We start from the raw sequence: 21,501 nt of genomic DNA on the forward strand, positions 1-21,501 counted from the left end.
TTCCCAGCCCATACAAATCCCAGAATAAATTTATTCAGCCTCTTAAACCTCTTTAGGGCAGCACGGTAGCATTGTGGATAGCACAATTGCTTCACAGCTCCAGGGTCCCAGGTTCGATTCCGGCTTGGGTCACTGTCTGTGCGGAGTCTGCACATCCTCCCCGTGTGTGCATGGGTTTCCTCCGGGTGCTCCGGTTTCCTCCCACAGTCCAAAGATGTACAGGTTAGGTGGATTGGTCATGATAAATTGCCCTTCGTGTCCAAAATTGGCCTTAGTGTTGGGTAGGGTTCCTGGGTTATGGGGATAGGATGGAGGTGTTGACCTTGGGTAGGGTGCTCTTTCCAAGAGCCGGTGCAGACTCGATGGGCCGAATGGCCTCCTTCTGCACTGTAAATTCTATGATGATAAAGAAGGACCGCGGGATAAAGATGGGGAGACACTGAAAAACAAACAAGAACCGCGGGAGAATCGTCATCTTAACAGTCTGCACCCTCCCCGCCAACGACAGCGGGAGCGCATCCCACCTCCGGACCTCCTCCCTCACTCGTTCCACCAGTCGGGACAGGTTGAGTTTGTGCAACCTGCCGCAGTCCCATGCCACCTGAATCCCCAAATATCGAAAACTCTCCCCCACTAGCTTGAACGGCAACCCCTTCAGCCTACTCTCCTGCCCCCTCGCCTGAATTACAAACAACTCACTCTTAGCCGTGTTCAGTTTGTATCTGGAGAATCGGCCAAATTCCCTCAGGGTTGCCATAATACCGTCCATCCCCACCATTGGGTCCGATACATATAACAGCAGATCATCCGCGTATAACGAGACTCAATGTTCCACTCCCCCCGGACCAGCCCTTTCCAGTCCCCAGAAGCTCAGCGCAATTGCCAGCAGCTCGATGGCCAGCGCAAACAGCAGTGGGGAGAGAGGGCAGTCCTGTCTTGTCCCACAGTGCAGTCTAAAGTAGTCCGATGTCATCCTGTTCGTCCTTACACTCGCCTTCGGGGCCTGATACAATAGCCTAACCCAGTCGATGAACACCCCGCCCCCCCCCGAACCGTCCTTGTACCTCCCACAGATAATCCCACTCGACCCGGTCAAAAGTCTTTTCAGCATCCATGGCTACCACTATCTCTACCTCCCTACTCTCCGGGGGCATCATAATCACGTTGAGCAGCCTTCTTATGTTGGCCACCAGCTGCCTCCCCTTTACAAACCCGGTTTGGTCCTCCACAATTACATCCGGTACACGGTCCTCAACTCTGGTCGCCAAAATCATGGCCAGTAACTTGGCGTCTACATTAATCAAAGAGATCGGCCTGAATGACCCACAGGCCTCCTGGTCCTTATCCCGTTTCAGAATGAGCGAGATGGTGGCCTGCAACATGGTCGGGGGTAAACTCCCTCTGTCTCTTGCCTCATTGAAGACCCTGACCAGCACCGGCCCCACTATCCCGGCAAATTGTTTGTAAAACTCCACTGGATACCCGTCCGGCCCCAGGGCTTTACCCGACTGCATTACCTTCAGACTCCCCAACACCTCTTTCATCCTGACCAGGGCCCCCAGTCCGTCCACCAACACCCTCCCCACTCTTGGGAATGTCAGTCCATCCAAGAATCACCTCATCCCCCCCCCCGCCCCCCCCCCCCCCCCCCCCCCCCGGCCCCGGTCGGTTCCAAAGTGTACAGCTCCCTATAAAAGTCCCTAAAAACCTTGTTCAGCCCTGTTGGATCACCCACTAGATTACCTTCCACATCCACTACCCTCCCTATTTCCCTAGCCGCTTCCCTCTTCTTCAGCTGCTGCGCAAGCATTCTACTGGCCTTCTCCCCATGCTTATAAATCACACCTATTACCTTTCTAAGCTGCTCTACAGCCTTGCCTGTAGTCAGCACCCCAAATTCGGCCTGCAGCCTCTGTCGTTTCCTGAGTAACTGTGGCCTTGGGGATTCCGGGTAACTCCTGTCTGTCTGTAGAATTTCCTTAATCAGTCGGTCCGTCTCTGCCCTACCTGTCCTGTCCCTGTACGCCCGGATTGAAACCAGCTCCCATCTCACCACTGCCTTCAGTTCCTCCCAGAGCACCGCTGCCGAGACTTCTCCAGTATTGTTCACCTGCAGGTAATTCTGCATGCATTTCCTCAGCCCCTCGCACACCGCCTCGTCCGCGATTAGTCCAACTTCCAGCCTCCATGGTGGGCGCTGAAAGCTGTCCTTACAAAACTGCAGGTCTACCCAGTGCGGAGCATGGTCCAATATGGCAATTGCCGAATATTCTGCCCCCACCATTCCGGCCAGCAGGTCCCTACTCACAACAAAGTAGTCAATTCGAGAATACACCTTGTGGATGTGGGAGTAGTACGAGAACTCCCTCGCCGTCGGCCGGCTAAATCTCCACGGATCTGCTCCCCCCATTTGCTCCATGAACCCTCTCAGTTCCTTTGCCATCGCTGGCAACCTGCCCGTTCTTGAGCATGACCGGTCCAGGCTCGGGTCCAGGACTGTATTAAAGTCTCCACCCATGATCAGCTTACGCGAGTCCAAGTCGGGGATCATCCCGAGCATCCTCCTAATAAAATCCACATCGTCCCAATTAGGGGCACACACACTGACCAGGACTACTCTCACCCCTTCGAGCTTACCCCTCACCATAACGAACCTGCCACCCCCATCCACAACTGTGCCCTCCGCCTCAAATTGTACCCTTTTATTAATCAGGATCGCAACCCCCTCGTCTTAGAATCAAGCCCCGAATGAAAGACCTGACTGACCCAGCCCTTCCTTAACCTAACCTACTTTCAGGTGCGTCTCCTGCAACAAGACTATGTCCGCCTTCAGAACCCGCAGGTGCGCAAACACACGCGCCCTCTTCACCGGCCCGTTTAACCCTCTAACGTTCCAGGTGATCAGCCTGGTTGGGGGGGCACTGCATTCCCCCCCCCTTTGCCGATCAGCCATCCCCTTTCCTTGGCCAGCTCCCCAGACATGTGTCGCGCTTTCTCTGGCCCGCCTCCTGGCCGGCTCCACCCATGACCTCCTCTCGGTTACCATGCCCAGTTCTTATCCCCGTCAGCAGAACAACTCCCCCCCCCCCCCCCCCCCCCCCCAGCAACACCATCCTATCACCTAACCTTTGCCCTAATCGAACTATATGGACACCCCCCACCTCGGCTCCCGTTGACCAGCTGCACTCAGCTAGCCTGGGGCTCCCAGCCTCGGCTCCAGCCCGTCTCCCACCGATTGTTCCCAGTCACCCCTCCCCCTCCACATCACTTCCCCAGATCAGCCCGACTGAAGCAAACGCTCTATACAAGTCATAAACAACCCCCGCAATAGCACAATTCAAGTTAAACAAGAAAAAAAGAGATAAGAAATAACAGGCACTCTCATACAGACACAGAAAAAAAAATTGCACAAAGTTCCCCTGAAGCATCCATTTTAACCCAACCCTTGAAAACTGTTTTCTTTAATTCCCCTCCAGCCAGACTCCAACTAAGCAAAGAGCCCAAACAGGAAACATTGAGGTAAACCACGCAAAAAACCACAACAAAAAAAAAGATACATCCCAAAACAGGAGAGACACCACATATACTTAAAAGCTCTAACATGAGTCCAAACGCCCTCAGCTCAGGGCCAGCCCTTGCTTCTTAACGAAGTCAAACGCGGGAACACCTTGTTCCCCAGCAACTTCTGAAACATACCCACTACATATGCGGCAGCGTCTAGCCCCTCTGGCCCCTCCGGGAGGCCCACGATTCTCACGTTCTGCCGGCGAGATCTGTTGTCCAGGTCCTCCAGCCTTTCCAGAAGCACTTTTTGCTGGTCCCTCAGCCTCTGAATTTCCACATCCGCCACCGTTTGAAAGTCAGCCTGCTCCTCCACTGACTTCTCCAACTGCTGGAGCTTCTCAGCCTGATCATCCAGCCTTTTTCCCATCCGATCAATCGACTTCTGAAGTGGCTCCAAGTTGTCACGCTTCAGAGCCAAAAAGCCCTCCTGCATAGTCTGCAGCAGCTGCTCCATTGTGGGCTGGGCTGTCGGCTCCTTGCTCTGAACACCAGCCATGCTAGTCTCTCTCACAGCCTCCACTGTGCCCTTACTCGACCACTTCTTCTGCTGTTTACGGTCCCTCCGGCTTCTTAAGTCCATACAATTCTGTATGGGTCCAGTGCCTGAGTACTATTGCTTTCCAGTTCCGCGCTCAAAAGCGCAAAAAAGTCAGGAGAAAAGGTCCAAACATCCGACCGAAACGGGAGCCACCAAATGTGCGACCTACTCCATCATAGCCGTCACCGGAGGTCCGTATTCTTTTGTATTAATGGGATAGTCAAAGTATCTTCCACCATAAAGACTGATGCAAAAAAATCTGTTTAACACCTCTGCCACTTCCTTGTTCCCCATAACTGACATAGTGGCATGGAGGCACATGGTGGTTAGCACTGTTGCTTCACAGCTCCAGGGACCCAGGTTCAATTCTCGGCTTGGGTCACTGTCTGTACGGAGTCTCCATGTTCTCCCCAAAACTGCGTGGGTTTCCTCCGGGTGCTCCGGTTTCCTCCCACAAGTCCCAAAAGATGTGCTTGTTAGGTGAATTGGACATTCTGAATTCTCCCTCTGTGTACCCGAAAAGGTGCCGGAGTGTGGCGACTGGCGGATTTTCACAGTAACTTCATTGCAGTGTTAATGTAAGCCTATTTGTAACAATAATAAAGATTATAATAATAAAGAATATTATTACTATCTCCTCAGATGTATTTTCTGAGGGGCCTGTGGAGTTGATGTGTCAATCAGATCAGCCGGGAACGTATTGAATGGTGGAGCAGGCTCGAGGGGCCGAGTGGCCTACTCCTGCTCCTAATTCGTATGTTATCACATCCTTTACAATAGAATGTAGCATTTTACCCTCCTACTGATGTCAGGCTAATGGGTCTGTGGTTCCCCGTTTTCTCTCTCTCCTTAAATAGTGGGGTTACATTTACCACCTTCCAATCTGCAGGAACCATTCCAGAATCTATAGAATTGTGAAAGATGATCACCAATGTATCCACTATCTCTACAGCCGCCTCTTTCAACACTCTGGGATGTGGAGCATCAGCTTTTGGGGATTTATTAACTTTCACTCCCATTATTTACTCCAGTACTACTTTTTCACTAATACTAATCTCTTGCAGTTCCTCGTGCTCACAGGTCCCTTGGTGCTCTCGTGTTTTTGGGACGATTTCTGTATCTTCCTCTGTGAAGACAGACACACATTGTTTAGTTTCTCTGCCATTTCCTTATTCCCCATTATAAACTCTCCTGTCTCTGCCTGGAATGGACCCACATTGGTCTTTGCTAATCTTTTCCTTTTCACATTCCTATAGGATCTTTTCCAGTTCTCCCCAGTTTGCTCTCATATTCTATTTTCTCTTTATCAGTTTCTTGGTCCTCCTTTGCTGAATTCTAAAACAAGTTCCCAATCCTCAGGCTCACTACTATTTTGGCCACTTTATGAGTCTCCTCCATTTATCTAATGGAATCTTTAACTTTTCTTGTTAGCCACAGTAACTTCATTTTTGCTTCTGAAAGGAATCTATATTTTATGTAAATAAAATGCGAGTGGTTGCCGGTCTATTGTCTATCGTCATACAAAGAACAACAAAGAACAAAGGACAGTGCAGCACAGGAACAGGCCCTTCGGCCCACCAAGCCTACTCGGATCATGATGTCTGTCTAAACTAAAACCTTCTGTGCTTCCAGGGTCTGTATCCGTCTATTCCCATCCGATTCATGTATTCGTCAAGGTGCCTCTTAAACGTCACTATCGTACCTGCTTCCACCACCTCCTCCGGCAGCGAGTTCCAGGCACTCACCACCCTCTGTGTAAAAAAATGTCCTCGCACATCTCCTCTAAACTTTGCCCCTCGCACCTTAAACCTGTCACCTGGTAATTGACTTTTCCAACCTGGGTAAAAGCTTCTGACTATCCACTCTGTCCATGCCACTCAATTTTGTAAACTTTTATCAGGTCGTCCCTCAAGCTCCGTCGCTGGAGTGAAAACAATCCGAGTTTATCCAACCTCTCCTCATAGCTAATACCCTCCAGGCCAGGCAACATCCTGGTAAACCTCCTCTGTACGCTCTCCAAAGCCTCCACATCCTTTTGGTAATATGGTGACCAGAATTGTCGGCAATATTCCACGTGTGGCCTAACTAAGGTTCTGTACAGCTGCAGCATGACTTGCCAATTTTTATACTCAATGCCCCGACCAATGAAGACAAGCATGCCGTCTGCCTTCTTAGCTCCTTATCCACCCGCGTTGCCACTTTCAGTGATATATTTATTGTAATTTCCCAATCTACCACAGACAATTTGCCCCTCATACCATGACAGTTTCCTTCTGCGAGAAACACCCAGATAAATTAGACAAAAGAACCATGTAGCCACCATAGCCCATCTTCATGGCAGCTTTGGGAACTAAATATCTTCCAACCTGCAAACACCTTTTCATTCTGTGCTCCTCGTCAAACTTGGAATCAGATCATCACAATGAGGCTCAAAAATGGTCAGCCCACCGGAGGCAGAGGTGTTAGACCGGCCAGTCCAGCAGAAAGAAACCCTCCAATCATCACCATTCACCAGATGTCAGAATGAACAAAATGCAGTCCTGGATGTCAGTGAGAGCAGAAACAATAACAACAGAGCCAACATCTGTAATTTATTGTGAACTTGTTGGAATCACAACAGGTGTGATGAATCACAAAACCCCTCCCCACATTGACAGCAGATGAATGGTCTCTCCCCAGAATTAACTCGCTGGTGTCTCCGTAGTTGGGACGGTTCATTGAATGTCGCCCCTGCTCAGAGTAGGTGAATTGCCTCTTCCAGGTGTGAGCTTGCTCGTGTTCCTACAGGGTGTATGGATATCTGAATCCCTTCTCTCACTAAGAGCAGGTTAACGCCTTCCCCCCGTGTGAACTCGCTGGTGTGTCTGCAGGTGGGATAACCGAGCGAATCCCTTTCCACACTGAGAGCAAGTAAAGTGCCTCTCCCCAGTGTGAATTCGCTGGTGTGTCCGCAGGTTCGATGAAGTAGTGAATCCCTTCTCACACTGAGAGCAAATGAATGGCTTCTCCCCAGTGTGAACTCGCTGATGTATCCGCAGGACGGATGATTGAGTGAATCCCTTCTCACACTGAGAGCAGGTGAACGGCTTCTCCCCGGTGTGAACTCGCTGGTGTATCTGCAGATTAGATGAAGTCGTGAATCCCTTCTCACACTGAGAGCAGGTGAATGGCCTATCCCCAGTGTGAAGTCGCTGGTGTGTCCGCAGGCTCAGTAAAGTACTGAATCCCTTCTTACACTGTGAGCAGATGAACGGCCTCTCCTCAATGTGAACTTGCTGGTGTGTCCGCAGGTTCGATGAAGTAGCGAATCCCTTCTCACACTGAGAGCAGGTGAACAGCTTCTCCCCAGTGTGAAGTCGCTGATGTATCCGCAGGTTGGAAAACTGAGTGAATCCCTTCCCACACTGAGAGCAAATGAATGGCTTCACCCCAGTGTGAATTTGCTGGTGTGTCTGCAGGCTGGATAACACAGTGAATCCCTTCTCACACTGAGAGCAGGTGAATGGCCTCTCCACAGTGTGAACACGCTGGTGTCTCTGGAGTTGGGGTAACACAGCGAATCCCTTCTTACACTGAGAGCAGGTGAATGGCTTCTCCCCAGTGTGAACTCGCTGATGTATCTGCAGGCTGGATAACCGAGTGAATCCCTTCCCACACTGAGAGCAGGTGAACGGCCTCTCCCCAGTGTGAACTCGCTGATGTCTCTGCAGATAGGATAACTTACAGAATCCCTTCTCACACTGAGAGCAGGTGAATGACCTCTCTCCAGTGTGAACTCGCCGGTGTGACTGCAGGGCGGATAACTGAGCGAATCCCTCCTCACACTGAGAGCAGGTGAACGGCTTCTCCCCAGTGTGGACTCGCTGGTGTTTCTGCAGGTCGGATAAAGTAGTGAATCCCTTCTCACAATGAGAGCAGGTGAACGGCCTCTCCGCAGCGTGAACTCGCTGGTGTCTCTGCAGGGTGCATAACACAGTGAATCCCTTCCCACACACAGAGCAGGTAAATGGCCTCTCCCCAGTGTGAATGCGACGATGAATGTCCAGCTGAGATGGAGCCATAAATCCCTTCCCACAGTCCCTACATTTCCACCGTTTCTCCATGTTTTGGGTCTCTTCGTGTCTCCCCAGGTTTGACGATCAGTTGAAGCCTGTAAAAGAAAAATGGGAAAATATGTCATTTGAAACATGGAAGTCTGGCAATACCTGGATAAGGTACATGAGAGAATGTAGGGAAAAATTCCATGAAGGGTTAACAGCTGCTGCAAAAGAAAGTTTTGAAATGCAGATAGCCTTTATCAAACAGGCGTTAAGAAAACAGCTTGTGACTATTCAAGCTGCAAAACTGATGTATGTCTTTTAAGTCACAGCAGATTGAACTTTTAGTTATATGGAAAAAAGCAATATTTCGCACCTTCTTTGAAGTTAATTATTTTAGTAAGCAGCAAAAAAAGAATTGCTAGGATTTTCAGTTGAATTGGGTGACAAATGTTTAGGTGTGAAATTCTGCTGACGCCAGGTGAATATGGGAAGCTGGACCCAACGTGTCCACGGGAACACAGGTTAGCCCCAAATTGGAGTCAGAGTTCTGAGCTGGGGGCAAAAAGCACCTTTAGAAATGACAGAAACTAGATGTAACACCCCTCTGGGATCAAAGTACTTTTGAACATCACAAAGGAAACAATGGAATCAGAGTTCGATGAGCTGAAGTCATGCTGAATATGAATACATAGTCATGTTAGAAATAATTCAGATTAAAGGTACCTTGTTCAATCACGAGTAAAATAAAGTTACTTTATGATAATGTCATATCAACTTAATAACTGCTGGAAGAGAATATAAACCCTAAAAAAGGGGATAGCCAGCAGAGCCAGCTCTCATAGCTCGGTCATGGAAAGAATAGAACATAGCAACCGAGCAGAACAGCGAATCCATCTGAGGAAGACCAACAGCTAAAGAAGAGAGAATCAGCTCTCATAGCTCGGCCATGGGAAGGATAGAGCATAGCAACCGAGCGGAACAGCTAATCCATCTGAGGAAGATCAAAAGCTAAAGAAGAGAGATTGTCAAGGTGGACCTGAAGGTCTTTTCAACCAACCAGGAGAATCCAGAAGCAAGATCTTTTTACTTTTCTGTAAATACAGTGATTGCATCTTTTAAAAGAAAAAATATATAAAATAACTGAAAAGTGTTAACCTGAAACAGTGGTTATTACAAAGTCTACTTTACTTACTTAGCAACGCGGGATCCAGGATCGATGCTACAAAGTGGTAAGTAGATAAAATTCTCCAATGAAGATATGGGTTATACCGGGGGATAACTTGAAAATACAGTTTGACCTGAATAGCACCCACCTAAGTCTGCATAGGAGTCAGGGAGTGAGAATCCCTGTTCACCATTTAGAATGTCTTATTGTCCCTTTTTGGTATAGGGGGAATTCTAAGAATAGTGGTGAGTCTTTTACTTCAAGCCTCGTCCACACAGAACATGTGTACGGTCTCTCCCCGCTGTGAATGGTGTGATGTTTTTTCTGGCTGTGTAACTGGTTAAAGCTCTTTCCAGTCAGTGCCCTGAAACACTCTCACTCGGGTGTGTGTGTCTCGGTGCTTTTCCAGTCACACTGATGTTTAAAATAATTTGAAGCCGACAGAACAGACAAATATTTCTCCTTCTAGATTTAAACTCCGGTGAAACTCAGTTCCAACGAATTGAAAGACTCAGTCAGATTGAGACGTAAAGTTTGAGAGTTCTGTTTGTAATTCCTCCTCTTCTAATATCCTGCAAAACAATTTACAAAAGACATCATTGTCAGTACAGAATAGAAATTCAGAACAGACAATTCTAGTTCCTAGAGAACATTCTTTCCTCTCTCATTCCCCAAAAGCTGTAAATCTCCATCCCACACACTCTCCCTCCATTCTCACTCTAATATTCTAACATTATCTAATATTCACCCTCCCAATTCTCCTGAAGGTGCTGGTTCAGGCTGATTGACAGATCCATGCTCACTGCTTCCTGTCCTGGTCACAGAGATCATAACTAATCGGACCTGTAGTCACCCATTCGGCCCATCGAGCCTGCTTGTCTATTTTGTTGGATCATTGGCCGATCTATGTCAGCAAATTTATCCGTGTTACTGACCAGAGGCTGAATGTGCTGACTCAATATCTGTGACCTTATGAGGCCAAGCTGTAAAACACCAAAGAAAGGATCGACGATCCCAAGGAGAGATTCCTGAATGTTGAGCAAGATGCCTCCTCGGGGGAGGCAAGATTTAAATCCTTGGAGAACCGGCTGAGTGGAGTGGGGGAGGTCATAGATCATAGAATTTACAGTGCAGAACGAGGCCATTCGGCCCATCAAGTCTGCACCGGCTCTTGGAAAGAGCACCCTATCCAAGCCCACACCTCCACCCTAGCCCCATAACCCAGTAACCCCATCCGACACAAAGGGCAATTTTGGACACTAAAGGCAATTTAGCATGGCCAATCCACCTAACCTGCGCATCTTTGGACTGTGGGAGGAAACCGGAGCACCCGGAGGAAACCCACGCACACAAGGGGAGAACGTGCAGACTCCGCACAGACAGTGACTCAAGCCGGGAATCGAACTTGGGATCCTGGAGCTGTGAAGCAATTGTGCTAACCACTATGCTACCGTGCTTCCCCTGGAGGTCTTGGAGAACCGAGGGTCAGAGAAAAAACATCCGAGTCGTTGGCCTGCCAGAAGGTGTGGAGGGTAAGGTTCCGATTAGGTTCTTCGAGGACCGGCTGCCACATTTTCTCAAGCTGGATGTGAAGCCTGGGTGTTTCAAATTAGAAAGGGCATTGGATCCTGTCTTTGAGACCGAGGGATAGTTTTCATCCCAGGCCTGTAAACCTTCACTTCCACAGCTTGAAAGATCGGCAGAAGGTCCTGAAGACGGGTAAGGTGAGGTGGGACCCGGCTCCATGAGGGAGTGAGGATTTCCTTCTTCCAGGACTTTTCGGCAGCCACACAAACGAAGCATCGAGGCTTCGATGAAGTTTGAAGGGAACGCAAGGCTGCGGGAGTGAATTATGTCGCTTTATCCTGAGACCCTGAAAATTGAGTCTGACAACTCGGGTCAAGTCTTTTGATAATCCGACTACTGCCTTGGCCTTCATTAAATCCATGAAGGGCAAGGATTTGGAGGGATGGTTTGCAGCTCGGACTAACTCAGGCTCTAATCCGGACTCTTTCCCTATCATGGTGTTGTTGTCTGAATTTGCTATCTTTTATCCTGTTGAAGGGAGTTGTTATTCTGTGAGGGCCAATTGAATGTCTTCTTCTCCTCCCTCGAGTGTTACAGGGACTCATATTATCTTATCTCAGTTATGGTAGATGTATCCCGAGGGTAACGATAGTCTGGCAGTGGGGTTAACCCTCCAGGTCCTCAGTCATATTGAGGAAAGTCCCCTTGGATCTATTGTGGTCGTGATTCTTTTGTATTTTTGTTATTATGGGAGGGTTGATAGGTTGTTGACTTTATCCTACTCTGGTACAGACGGGGCTTTTATCCGTGAAAGGAGCAGTTTGGGGATACTTTGGTTCCTCTGGTGTAAAGTGAGTTGGACGAGGGGGTAATGGCATATGCCTGATTGTGGTATGAAGATCTGTTCCTGTTCTCTCTGTCGCCTAACTAATGGCGACAGTTAATCTTCAAATTTTCTCAGGGAAAGTACGGGGGGCATCCATCACCCTATCAGAAGGAAAAAGATCCTCTCCTTTCGTAAGGAGAAAGTCGACATGAATGAATGAAAATCGCTTATTGTCACAAGTAGGCTTCAAATGAAGTTACTGTGAAAAGCCCCTAGTCGCCACATTCCGGCGCCTGTTCGGGGAGCATAGCTTTATTGCAGGAAACTCATCTCGCTTAAACTCATTTGGTGCGGCAATGTGGCACAGTGGTGAGCGCAGGTGCCTTACAGCGCCAGGGACACAAGTTCAATTCAGGCCTCGAGTGACTGCATGGGTGGAGTTTGCACCTTCTCCTCGTGTCTAGGTGGGTTTTCTCTGGGTTCTCCGGTTTCCTCACACAGGGCAAAGATGTGCAGGTTAGGTGAATTGGCCATGCAAAAAAGCCCCTCAGTGTTCAAATAGGTTAGCTAGGGTTACTGGGTGACAGTGATCGGGTGGAGGCTTGGGCCTAGGTAGGGTGCTCTTTCAAAGGCAGATGCAGAATTGGTGGGCTGAAAGGCATCCTTCTGCACTGTAGGGATTCTATGATGAGGAACACTTTAAATTGAGGCTGGATTGGTTGCGAAGGATTTTCTTTGCCTCTTTGTCATCAAGTAGCAGGGGTGTAGCAATCCTTATTAATAAAAATATCCCTTTTAAGGTTGAAACCTGCACCAAGGACAAAGGAGATAGATATGTGATCATTAGAAGTTCGGTGAATGGAGATGTAGTTTCAATAATGAATGTTTATGGATGCCCGAATGACTCCCCGGAGTTCAACTCGAAGGCGTTTGTGGACTTTGCTGTTAGCTTCGACTAACTCTTTTGTGGTTGGTGACTTCAACGGCCACAAATATCCTCTGGTAGATAAGCTCCCGGTTACCAGGAAATCCCCCACGCTGCAAGCTAGGGCGTTGGTCTCGGCTTGTGAGGAGGTGGGTTATGTGGATATTTGGGGAAATTTGCACCCGAGGGGTGGAGATTTTACCTTCTTTCCAGTCCCACGGCAATGTCAGACTAGAATCGCCGACTTCTTCGTGCCGAGGACGGACTGGTGTCCGCTTGCACCACAGGGAACATCATAAATGCGGCCCATCCCCCCCGGTTTTTCAGGAGGATCTGCTGGAGGGCTCACCCCCAGGACGAGAAAGTGGAGGTTTGATGCCTCCCTGATCAGAGATACTTCATTCACTGCACATTTTCAGGAAGAGTTTGAGTTCTTCCGTTAACTCGGCCCCTGGTATTTCCCCCTCCAGACGTGTAAAGCTCAGGCCGGGGGGGGTGATCATTTCTGTCACTGCTGATGTAAGTTGCAGAATGCTGGAGAACCAGCGGCGTCTGGAGGTTTGTTTGATGAAAGCCCAGGAGGAAGTTTCCGCCGGAGTGAAGCTCAGTCACACAAACCCCGCGCTCTGATTGGCTGGAGGACCAGAGTCCTTCCGGTAGTACAACTCTTCCCATTGGTCAATGCCTCAGCAGGAAGGTCAGGAGGTGAGCTCCTCTGTACATGCGCAGCTTCCACTCTCCTTTAGACATGCGCAGTCTCAGGCAGGGGGGAGATCACCGAGCGGCTTCCAGCTCTGGTCGGAGCCGTCAGCCGGTTGCCTGGAAACTTGTCTCGAGGAGGTGTGGAGGGAGGGGGTTGAACGGGCGGGGCTCCCACGTCTGCGCACTGGAACCCAGTGACGACTCCGCGGAATAGAGTAATTCCTATTGGCTGATTCAGGCAGGGCTCCATTGTGATGTCACAGGGGAAGTGAAGGTAAAACTTCCTCCTGTCTCCAACATCTGTGAGTAACTCTTTTATTGTCGTCACAATTATTACAGAAACCAATTTACAAGGCTCCAGGCCTCATTACACTTCAAATTGACGATTAAACACACTTCAAATTGACGATTAAACAGTCGCTTAACACAAAACAGCTACAAGGCCCAATTACATTTCACAATAACGTTGTAACAGTCATTGAACACAAACAGCTGCAAGGCACAGGGCCGAAATACGTTTCCAGATACCAATTAGCCAGTCACTTATCACAACCAGCCGCAAGGCACAGGCCCTACGCATAGTTCAAGTAACAATCGAACAGTCACATCACACGAACAGTCGTGAGGCACAAGGCCTCGAAACCCAACGACCATTCCAAAGAAAAAAGGAACAAAAAACCACAAGACACGAGTACATTTCGAGGTAACGGCCTCTGAACACATAAAACAAGCAGTCGCGAGGCACAAGGCCTCGGAACCATACGACCACTCCAAAAGAGATGAAACAAAAACCAAAAATAAAATCCACAAGACACGAGTACATTTCAAGGTGACGACCTCTAAACACATAAGACAAGCAGTCGCGAGGCACAAGGCCCCGATACAATACGGCTGCTTCGGAAACAAATATTACCCACAGGGCCTCGATACATTTTAACAGTATCATATCAAACCCAATCACCAGGCCTCAATTCACCCCAGAAAAGATTTAACAGGATAGAATCAATCACCGAACACTAATCCCTGCTCACCCACCCCTGTCCACCCTGCCCTGCAGCCGACACTCCGGAGGAAAGGCCCCTCCTCGCGAAGAGCACAGACCACCGGAGAGCCAGACCCGGGCGCGGCGGAGGAGAGAGGGTTCCCCCCTCCTGGACCCCGCCCGTAGGCACGGGACCATTCGGAGGGAGAGCAGTTTCCCACCAATTAGCATTCCACCACCAACACTAAATAATATTTCAGAGTAAACCAAAATGAGTTGTATGTCCTAGGCTGACAAAGAAAACGAAAAACAAAGAAAACAAGAAAACAAATCCCTTAGTACTCATAGAAAAGTCCATAAAAAAGAATCCATCAATTTACACGTTCCACATCATGACCCCGGCGCTCCAGCCGAAATTTCACAAGGAACAACATGTCCTCAAAGTCCTCCAATGGCAGCGGCCAGAGTCGCTCCAATGTTGGCAACAGTCGACAATGGGGAAGAAAGTCCCAGAGAAAGTCCCAACCGCCCACAGGGCGTCCAAGGGGACCGAACCCTCGGAGACCCCAGGAACGGCAGCAACCCACCCCGGGCTGCAGGCCGCCCGTCGGGCATCCACTCCCGGTCCCGACCCGCCGCTTCCAGCAGCCTATCCAGCTGCCATCCTTCCTCCATTCCTTCGTCCTCCATTGGGCAAACTCAAAACCGCCGACAGCAAACCTCGCAGTCCGAAGCAGCGTCTCCGCAGCTCAAACGCTGACTTGAAACACGAGTGGTCGCAGTACTCCGAAACCGGTCTTCTCCCCTTCCCTCGGGGACCAGGAGCGATGGGCACCGAGTTGCTGTTCCACCCCATCCAGGAAGCTCCCAGAGGCGGCCTGCCTTTCGAATCGGCCCGGCGGCGGACACCAAGCTCGCACACAACCGCCCAAGCCTCCTCCACTTGTCATCCCAGGAGTTTGGACAGTGTTGGCCGTAGCTCCCACAATCCCCCGCGCTGGGGAACCCACTCTATCCGCCGCACGGGCGGGTGATCAGGTACTGCGCATGTCCAAGGGTGAGGGGAAGCTGCGCATGTGTGGAGGAAAGCCCGCCCTCTGACCTTCCTGCTAAGGTGTTGTCCAATGGGAAAGTGGGAGGACCGGAAGGACTATGGTCTTCCAGCCAATCAGAAGGCAGATGTTGTGTTAATGATGATTGACCATGACACGGGCTGAAACCTCTTCCTGTCTCCAACATCTGTGAGTAAAACACTTTCTTTTCTCCCCCTTTCCATTTCTTTTCTCATTCTGACCTTCAATTGGTCACTTGCAGCAACAGAAGGGAAAGGAAGTGAATCCGGGGAGGGTGCAGACTCTGCAAAGCTTGGCCCAGGTCTCTCTCTCTCTCTCTCTCTCAAAGACATTGACATCTTTTGCTCCCTCAGCTTGACACATTTATTTGTTTGGCTAAAAGGGTGGTTTCTTTCCTAATGTTAACAATTAAAAGGGTTGGTTTCCCCAAAGTTCTCCCTGTGTCAATGCGGGTTTCCTGCAGGTGCTCCGGTTTCCTCCCACAAGTCCCGAAAGACGTACTGTCTGGTAATTTGGACATTCTGAATTTTCCCTCTGTGTACCCGAACAGCATGGTAGCATAGTGGTTGGCACAATTGCTTCACAGCTCCAGGGTCCCAGGTTCGATTCCCGGCTTGGGTCACTGTCTGTGCAGATTCTGCACGTTCTCCCCATGTATGCATTGGTTTCCTCCGGGTGCTCCGGTTTCCTCCCACAATCCGACGATGTGCAAGTTAGGTGGATTGGTAATGCTAAATTGTCCTTCGTGTCCAAAACTGCCCTTAGTGTTGGGTGGGGTTACTGGGTTATGGGGATAGGGTGGAGGTGTGGCCTTGGGTAGGGTGCTCTTTCCAAGAGCCGGTGCAGACTCGATGGGCCGAATGGCCTCCTTCTGCACTGTAAATTCTATAACAGACGCCGGAATGTGGCGACTCAGGGCTTTTCACAATAATTTCATTGCAGTGTTAATGTAAGCCTACTTGTGACAATAAAGATTATTATTATTAGAGTTGGCTAAAATTTAAAGGAACAGTAAATAAATGTCGGACAGAGATATGTCTAGTGGTTTTACATGGCACAGTTTAGATATATTATTATGAAAACAAATTACTGTGGATGCTGGAATCTTAAACAAAAACAGAAAATACTGGACAATCTCAGAAGGTTTGACAGCATCTGTGGAGAGAAAAGGGAACTAATGTTTCGAGTCTGGATGACTCTTTGTGACAGTTAGAGAGAACTGGAAATGGGGTCAGATTTGTACTGTAGTGGGGGAGGGGTGGAATGGAGCGGTGGGGCTGGAATAGGGCCAGCAATAGGTGGAGATATAGACAAAGATGTCGAGAACAGAAGATAAAAGGAATGCAAAGGGTGGTAATTAAGGCTAAGAAGGGCTGATAGTGGTACATAAAAAGGTTAGAATGTGTGAATGGCAGAATAAAGGTGAGCAGTGTGTAAAGGGCAACTTGAAATAATTTGAATGGGGGAGGGGAGGAGAATAATGGGGAGGGAAAAAACGATCAAAGGAAGAAATAAAAACAAAAATAAATTGATAGATAAAAATGGGGTAAATGTGGTGGAGAGTCTGAGGTTGTTGAACTCAATGTTAAGTCCGGAAGGGTGTAACATGCCTAATCAGAAGATGAGGTGCTGTTCCTCCAGTTTGCGCTGGGCTTCACCTGAACATTGCAGCAGGCCAAGGACGGACGTGTGGATTGAGAGCAGGGCAGTGAGTTGAAATGGCAAGCGGCAGGAAGGTCTGGGAACTGCTTGCGGATGGACTGGAGGTGTTCTGCAAAGCCTGGAAAAATATATTCATTTTGCTTCGGTTTGCACCCCTCTATCACCTCCACATGGTCTGTCTCCAACACTTCCCTTTCCTTCCTTGACCTTTCTATTTCAATTTCTGAGATAGACTGTGCACTAATATCCATTACAAACCTACCGACTCCCACGGCTACGTCGACTCCAGCACTTCACACCCCACGTCCTGTAAGGGCTCCAACCCATTCCCTCAGTTCCTACACCTCCGTCGTATCTGTTCCGATGATGCCACTTTCCAAAACGGTGCTGCTGACATGTCTTCATTCTTCCTTAACCGTGGCTTCCCACCCACTGTGGTCGACGGGGCTCTCAACCGTGTCCGACCCATCTCCCACACCTCTGCCCTCCCCCTCGCTCCTCTCTCCCAGAACCAGGATAGAATTCCCACTGTCCTCACTTTTCACCCCACCAGCCTCCGCATTGAAGAAATCATCCTCCGCCAGTTCTGCCAACTCCAGCAAGATTCCACCACCAAACACAGCTTCCCCTCACTCCCCCTGTCAGCATTTGGAATTCTCTACCCCAGAGGACTGTGGAACCTCGGTCATCAAGTATTTTCAAGACTGAGATTGCTAACGTTTCAAGGGGGTGAAGTTATCGAGGGATATGGGGGATAGTGTTGGAAAATGGTGCTGAGGTAGATCGGACAATGCTCTCATTGAATGGTTGAGCAGGTTCGAATGGCTGACTGCAGCTCCGATGTGTTATGGTCCCTGTGTCCAGGACAGGAAGCAGTGAGCATGGATCTGTCAATCAGCCTGAATCAGCACCTTCAGGAGAATTGGGTGGGTGAATATTAGATACAGTGAATTGAGGGAGAGTGTGTGGGATGGATATTTACAGATGTTGCGGAATGCAAGAGAAAAGAAAGTTCCAGAGAAACTAGAATTGTTTGTTCTGAATTTCTATCCTGTACTGACAGTGATGTCTTTTGTAAATTGTTTTAACAGGAGATTCGAAGAGGACAAATTACAGACAGAAACCTAATACATGTCGTCTGGATCTGACAGTCCCTCAATTCCTTGGAACCTGAATATCATTGGCCTTCGAATCTAAAGGAGAAATGTTTGCCTCATCTGTCAACTTCAAAACATTTTGAAGTTGACAGATGAGGCAAACATTTTTCCAAGAGACTGGAAAAACACACGAGTGAGAGTGTTCCAGAGCACTGACTGTGGAAAGAGCTTTAACCAGTTACACAGCCTGAAAAAACATCACATCATTCACAGCGGACAGAGACCATACACGTGTTCTGTGTGTGGACGACGCCTCAACTGATTGTCCGAACTGGACAGACACAAGGGGACCCAAAACATGGAGAAACCATGGAAATGTGAGGACTGTGGGAAGGGATTCACAGCACCATCTGTGATGGAAATTCATCGGCGCATTCACACTGGGGAAAGGCCATTCACCTGCTCTCAGTGTGGAAAAGGATTCACTCAATTCTCTGACCTGCAGAGACACCAGCGTGTTCACACTGGGGAGAGGCCGTTCATCTGCTCTCAGTGTGGGAAGAGATTCACTTGGTTATCCATTCTGCAGACTCACCAGCGCGTTCACACTGGGGAGAGGCCGTTCACCTGCTCTCAGTGTGGGAAGGGATTCACTCAGTTATCCAGCCTGCAGAGACATGAGCGAGTTCACACTGGGGAGAAGCCGTTCACCTGCTCTCAGTGTGGGAAGGGCTTCACTCAGTTATCCCACCTGCGGAGCCACCAGCGAGTTCACACTGGGGAGAGGCCATTCACCTGCTCTCAGTGTGGGAAGGGATTCTCTCGGTTACCCACCCTGCGGACACACCAGCGAGTTCACACTGGGGAGAGGCCGTTCACCTGCTCTGAGTAGGTGAGATATTCAGTGATCCATCCCAACTATGGAGACACCGCCGAGTTCTCACTGGGGAGAGGCCGTTCACCTGCCCTCAGCTTGGGAGGATTTTGTGTTTCATCGCACATGCTCACACACCAAGTTCACAACTGATTACGGGGGTTGGATTCCGCTGTTCTGCTCTCAATTGCATCCAGGACTGCATTTTGTTAATTCTGTCAGTTGATCAATAGGGATGGGCGGAGGGTTTCTTCCTGCTGGACTGGTTGGTCTCACAAATTTGCCTCCAGTGGGCTGATGATCATTGAGCCATGTTGTGAATTCCTGGCTTCAACTTTCACGAGGATCACAGAGCGAAAGGGTGTTTGGTGGTGTAGCCATCTGGGATGGGCATTTACAAAGAAACATGGACATTTGCAAAGCCTCAAGGGAAATATAGCCAATGTAAGATTCAGGCAGGCTCAGAGCCTAAATGTATATTTGTGAACAGAACCAGACAGGATCGAAACCCCCGGCCGATTTGCAAGCTAATGACCCATTTCCCTAAGACAAAGGAACTGGTACTCGGGTATCCGATACAATTCCAGACACATCGGCGCCACTCCCTTTACTCAGGAAGCATAAACAGCCACGGTCAATGACCGCTCAGGACACGCCCAGCCATCAAGGCACCCGCCCCTTTATTGGCTCCAATCGAATACAGTGATCGAAGTCTGCCGAATTATTGGGTCCAAACCTAAGGACCGCCCAAAAGAGTGCGAAACCCCCCAAGGATAAAGAGAGACACTGCCATGTGTTCGGTCTCTTTTGGACCTGGCGCTCCGGCAATGACTGACTCCATCTGCAGCACCACGACCAGAAGCAAGTTCAAGTTCAACGCTCGCTACCAGACAGATGAGCCGAGCTGAACCACAGTTACTTCTCCAGACCCAGCAGATGCAGATTTGAACAAAGGCCACTGTTCCTCTGACCTAAGCCGGGTGCCTGAAGTTAAGTACAGGTTGTCATAGTGATAGGTGTAATTTAGCTTGTGTTTATGTTGCATGTGTAAGTTAATCTTGTGTGTAAATAAAGTATTATTGATCTTGAACGAACTAACTGGTTGTTTGGGTCATTGATCGATATCCGGTTGAACCTTGTGGCGGTATCATTTGATACCTGGCGACTCTGAAAGCATATCCTATTCATATCTAGATTAAGAAGGGCAACCTTATTAGCTGCCATATTTATAGCAAGTAAATATAGCAACAGTGGTTGGAAGATATTTAGTTCCCATTTCTGTTTGGAACCTCTGAAAGCATGCCACGTTGCCATGAAGATGGGCTATGGTGGTTACATGGTTCCTTTGTTTAATTTATCCACGTGTTTTTCACAAAGAAAACTGTCGAGATTTGAAAGGCAAGTTGTGCTGTGGTAGATTGGGACATTACAACAAAAGGTATGACAATAGACAGGCAATCACTAATTTTTAAAGTATTATTACATGTTGACATCAAATGTAGACTCCTTTAAGGAACAAACAGCCACAGGAAAAGTGATGCAACTGTGGCTAACGAGAAAATTTAAAGATTCCATTAGATCAAAGGAAGAGGCTCATAAAGAGGCCAAAATAACCGTACGCCTGTGGATTGGTGATTGATTTAGAATTCAGCAAAGGAGGACCAAGAAACTGATAAAGAGAAAATAGAATATAGGATCAAACTGACGAGAAACATAAATGCCGACTTGAAAAGCTCCTTTGAGAACGTGAAAAGAAAAAGATTAGCAAAGACCAATGTGGGTCCATTCCAGGCAGAGACAGGAGTGTTTATAATGGGGAGTAAGGAAATGTCAGAGAAACTAAACCATGTGTATCTGTCTTCACGGAGGAAGATACAGAAATCGTCCCAAAAACACGAGAGAACCAAGGGGACTAGTGAGCACGAAGAACTGGGTGTGGTCAGTTAATCCTTGTTCCACTTGTCTTCTTCAATACTCTCTTGGCTGCCTGGGAGTGGCAGTGGTCACTTGATCGGGCAGGGCAGGAGTAACTCTGTTTATTGGCTTGGGCGGAGGGTCTGTTGGGTGGTGGAGTGAGTTTCCCTTCCTGAATTGTCCCCTTTGGAGGCCCCTGGTCTGCTCCTCCTCTGCTGCTCCTCCACAGCCTGGTCTGGCAACTGCTCGGGGTAAGACCATTAGAAACTAGAGAGAGCCGTGAACACACCCCAGTCCATCACGCGAACCCGCCTCCCATCCATTGACTCTGTCTACACCTCCCGCTGCCTTGGGAAAGCGGGCAGCATAATCAAAGACCTCTCCCACCCTGGTTATTCTCTTTTCCAACCTCTTCTATTGGGCAGTGAGATACAAAAGTCTGAGAACACGCACTAACAGATCAAAAACAGCTTCTTCCCCGCTGTCACCAGACTCCTGAATAACTCTCTTCTGGACTGAACTGATCTCTTCACACACCTTCTCCACTGAGTAGTACTGCGCTCCGTATGCTTCACCCGATGCCTGTGTCTATGTATTTACATTGTGTATTTA

The 21,501-nt window shown here is 48.9% G+C and overlaps 1 protein-coding gene and 1 long non-coding RNA gene across 3 annotated transcripts in view; one reads left to right on the forward strand and one right to left on the reverse strand.

The window, feature by feature from the left end:
• Positions 1-6,672: 6,672 nt before the first annotated feature.
• Positions 6,673-21,501, reverse strand: part of LOC140418033 (uncharacterized) — an 83,037-nt gene continuing 68,208 nt past the window's right edge. Inside the window, exon 3 of the mRNA XM_072501462.1 lies at positions 6,673-8,241. Coding sequence (XP_072357563.1) covers positions 6,931-8,241 — 1,311 coding nt within the window. The 3' untranslated portion in view covers positions 6,673-6,930. The remainder of the gene's footprint in view (positions 8,242-21,501) is intronic.
• LOC140420564 (uncharacterized) lies at positions 13,259-20,069 on the forward strand. 2 transcript variants are annotated; one of them, XR_011946446.1, is made up of 2 exons: positions 13,259-13,589; positions 18,096-20,069. It is a non-coding gene; the product is annotated as an uncharacterized lncRNA (long non-coding RNA). The 2 variants fall into 2 exon arrangements; XR_011946447.1 differs by lacking the exon at positions 13,259-13,589 and adding an exon at positions 13,608-15,510.

The sequence above is a fragment of the Scyliorhinus torazame genome, chromosome 5, assembly GCF_047496885.1.
Source record: "Scyliorhinus torazame isolate Kashiwa2021f chromosome 5, sScyTor2.1, whole genome shotgun sequence".
NCBI lineage: Eukaryota > Metazoa > Chordata > Chondrichthyes > Carcharhiniformes > Scyliorhinidae > Scyliorhinus > Scyliorhinus torazame.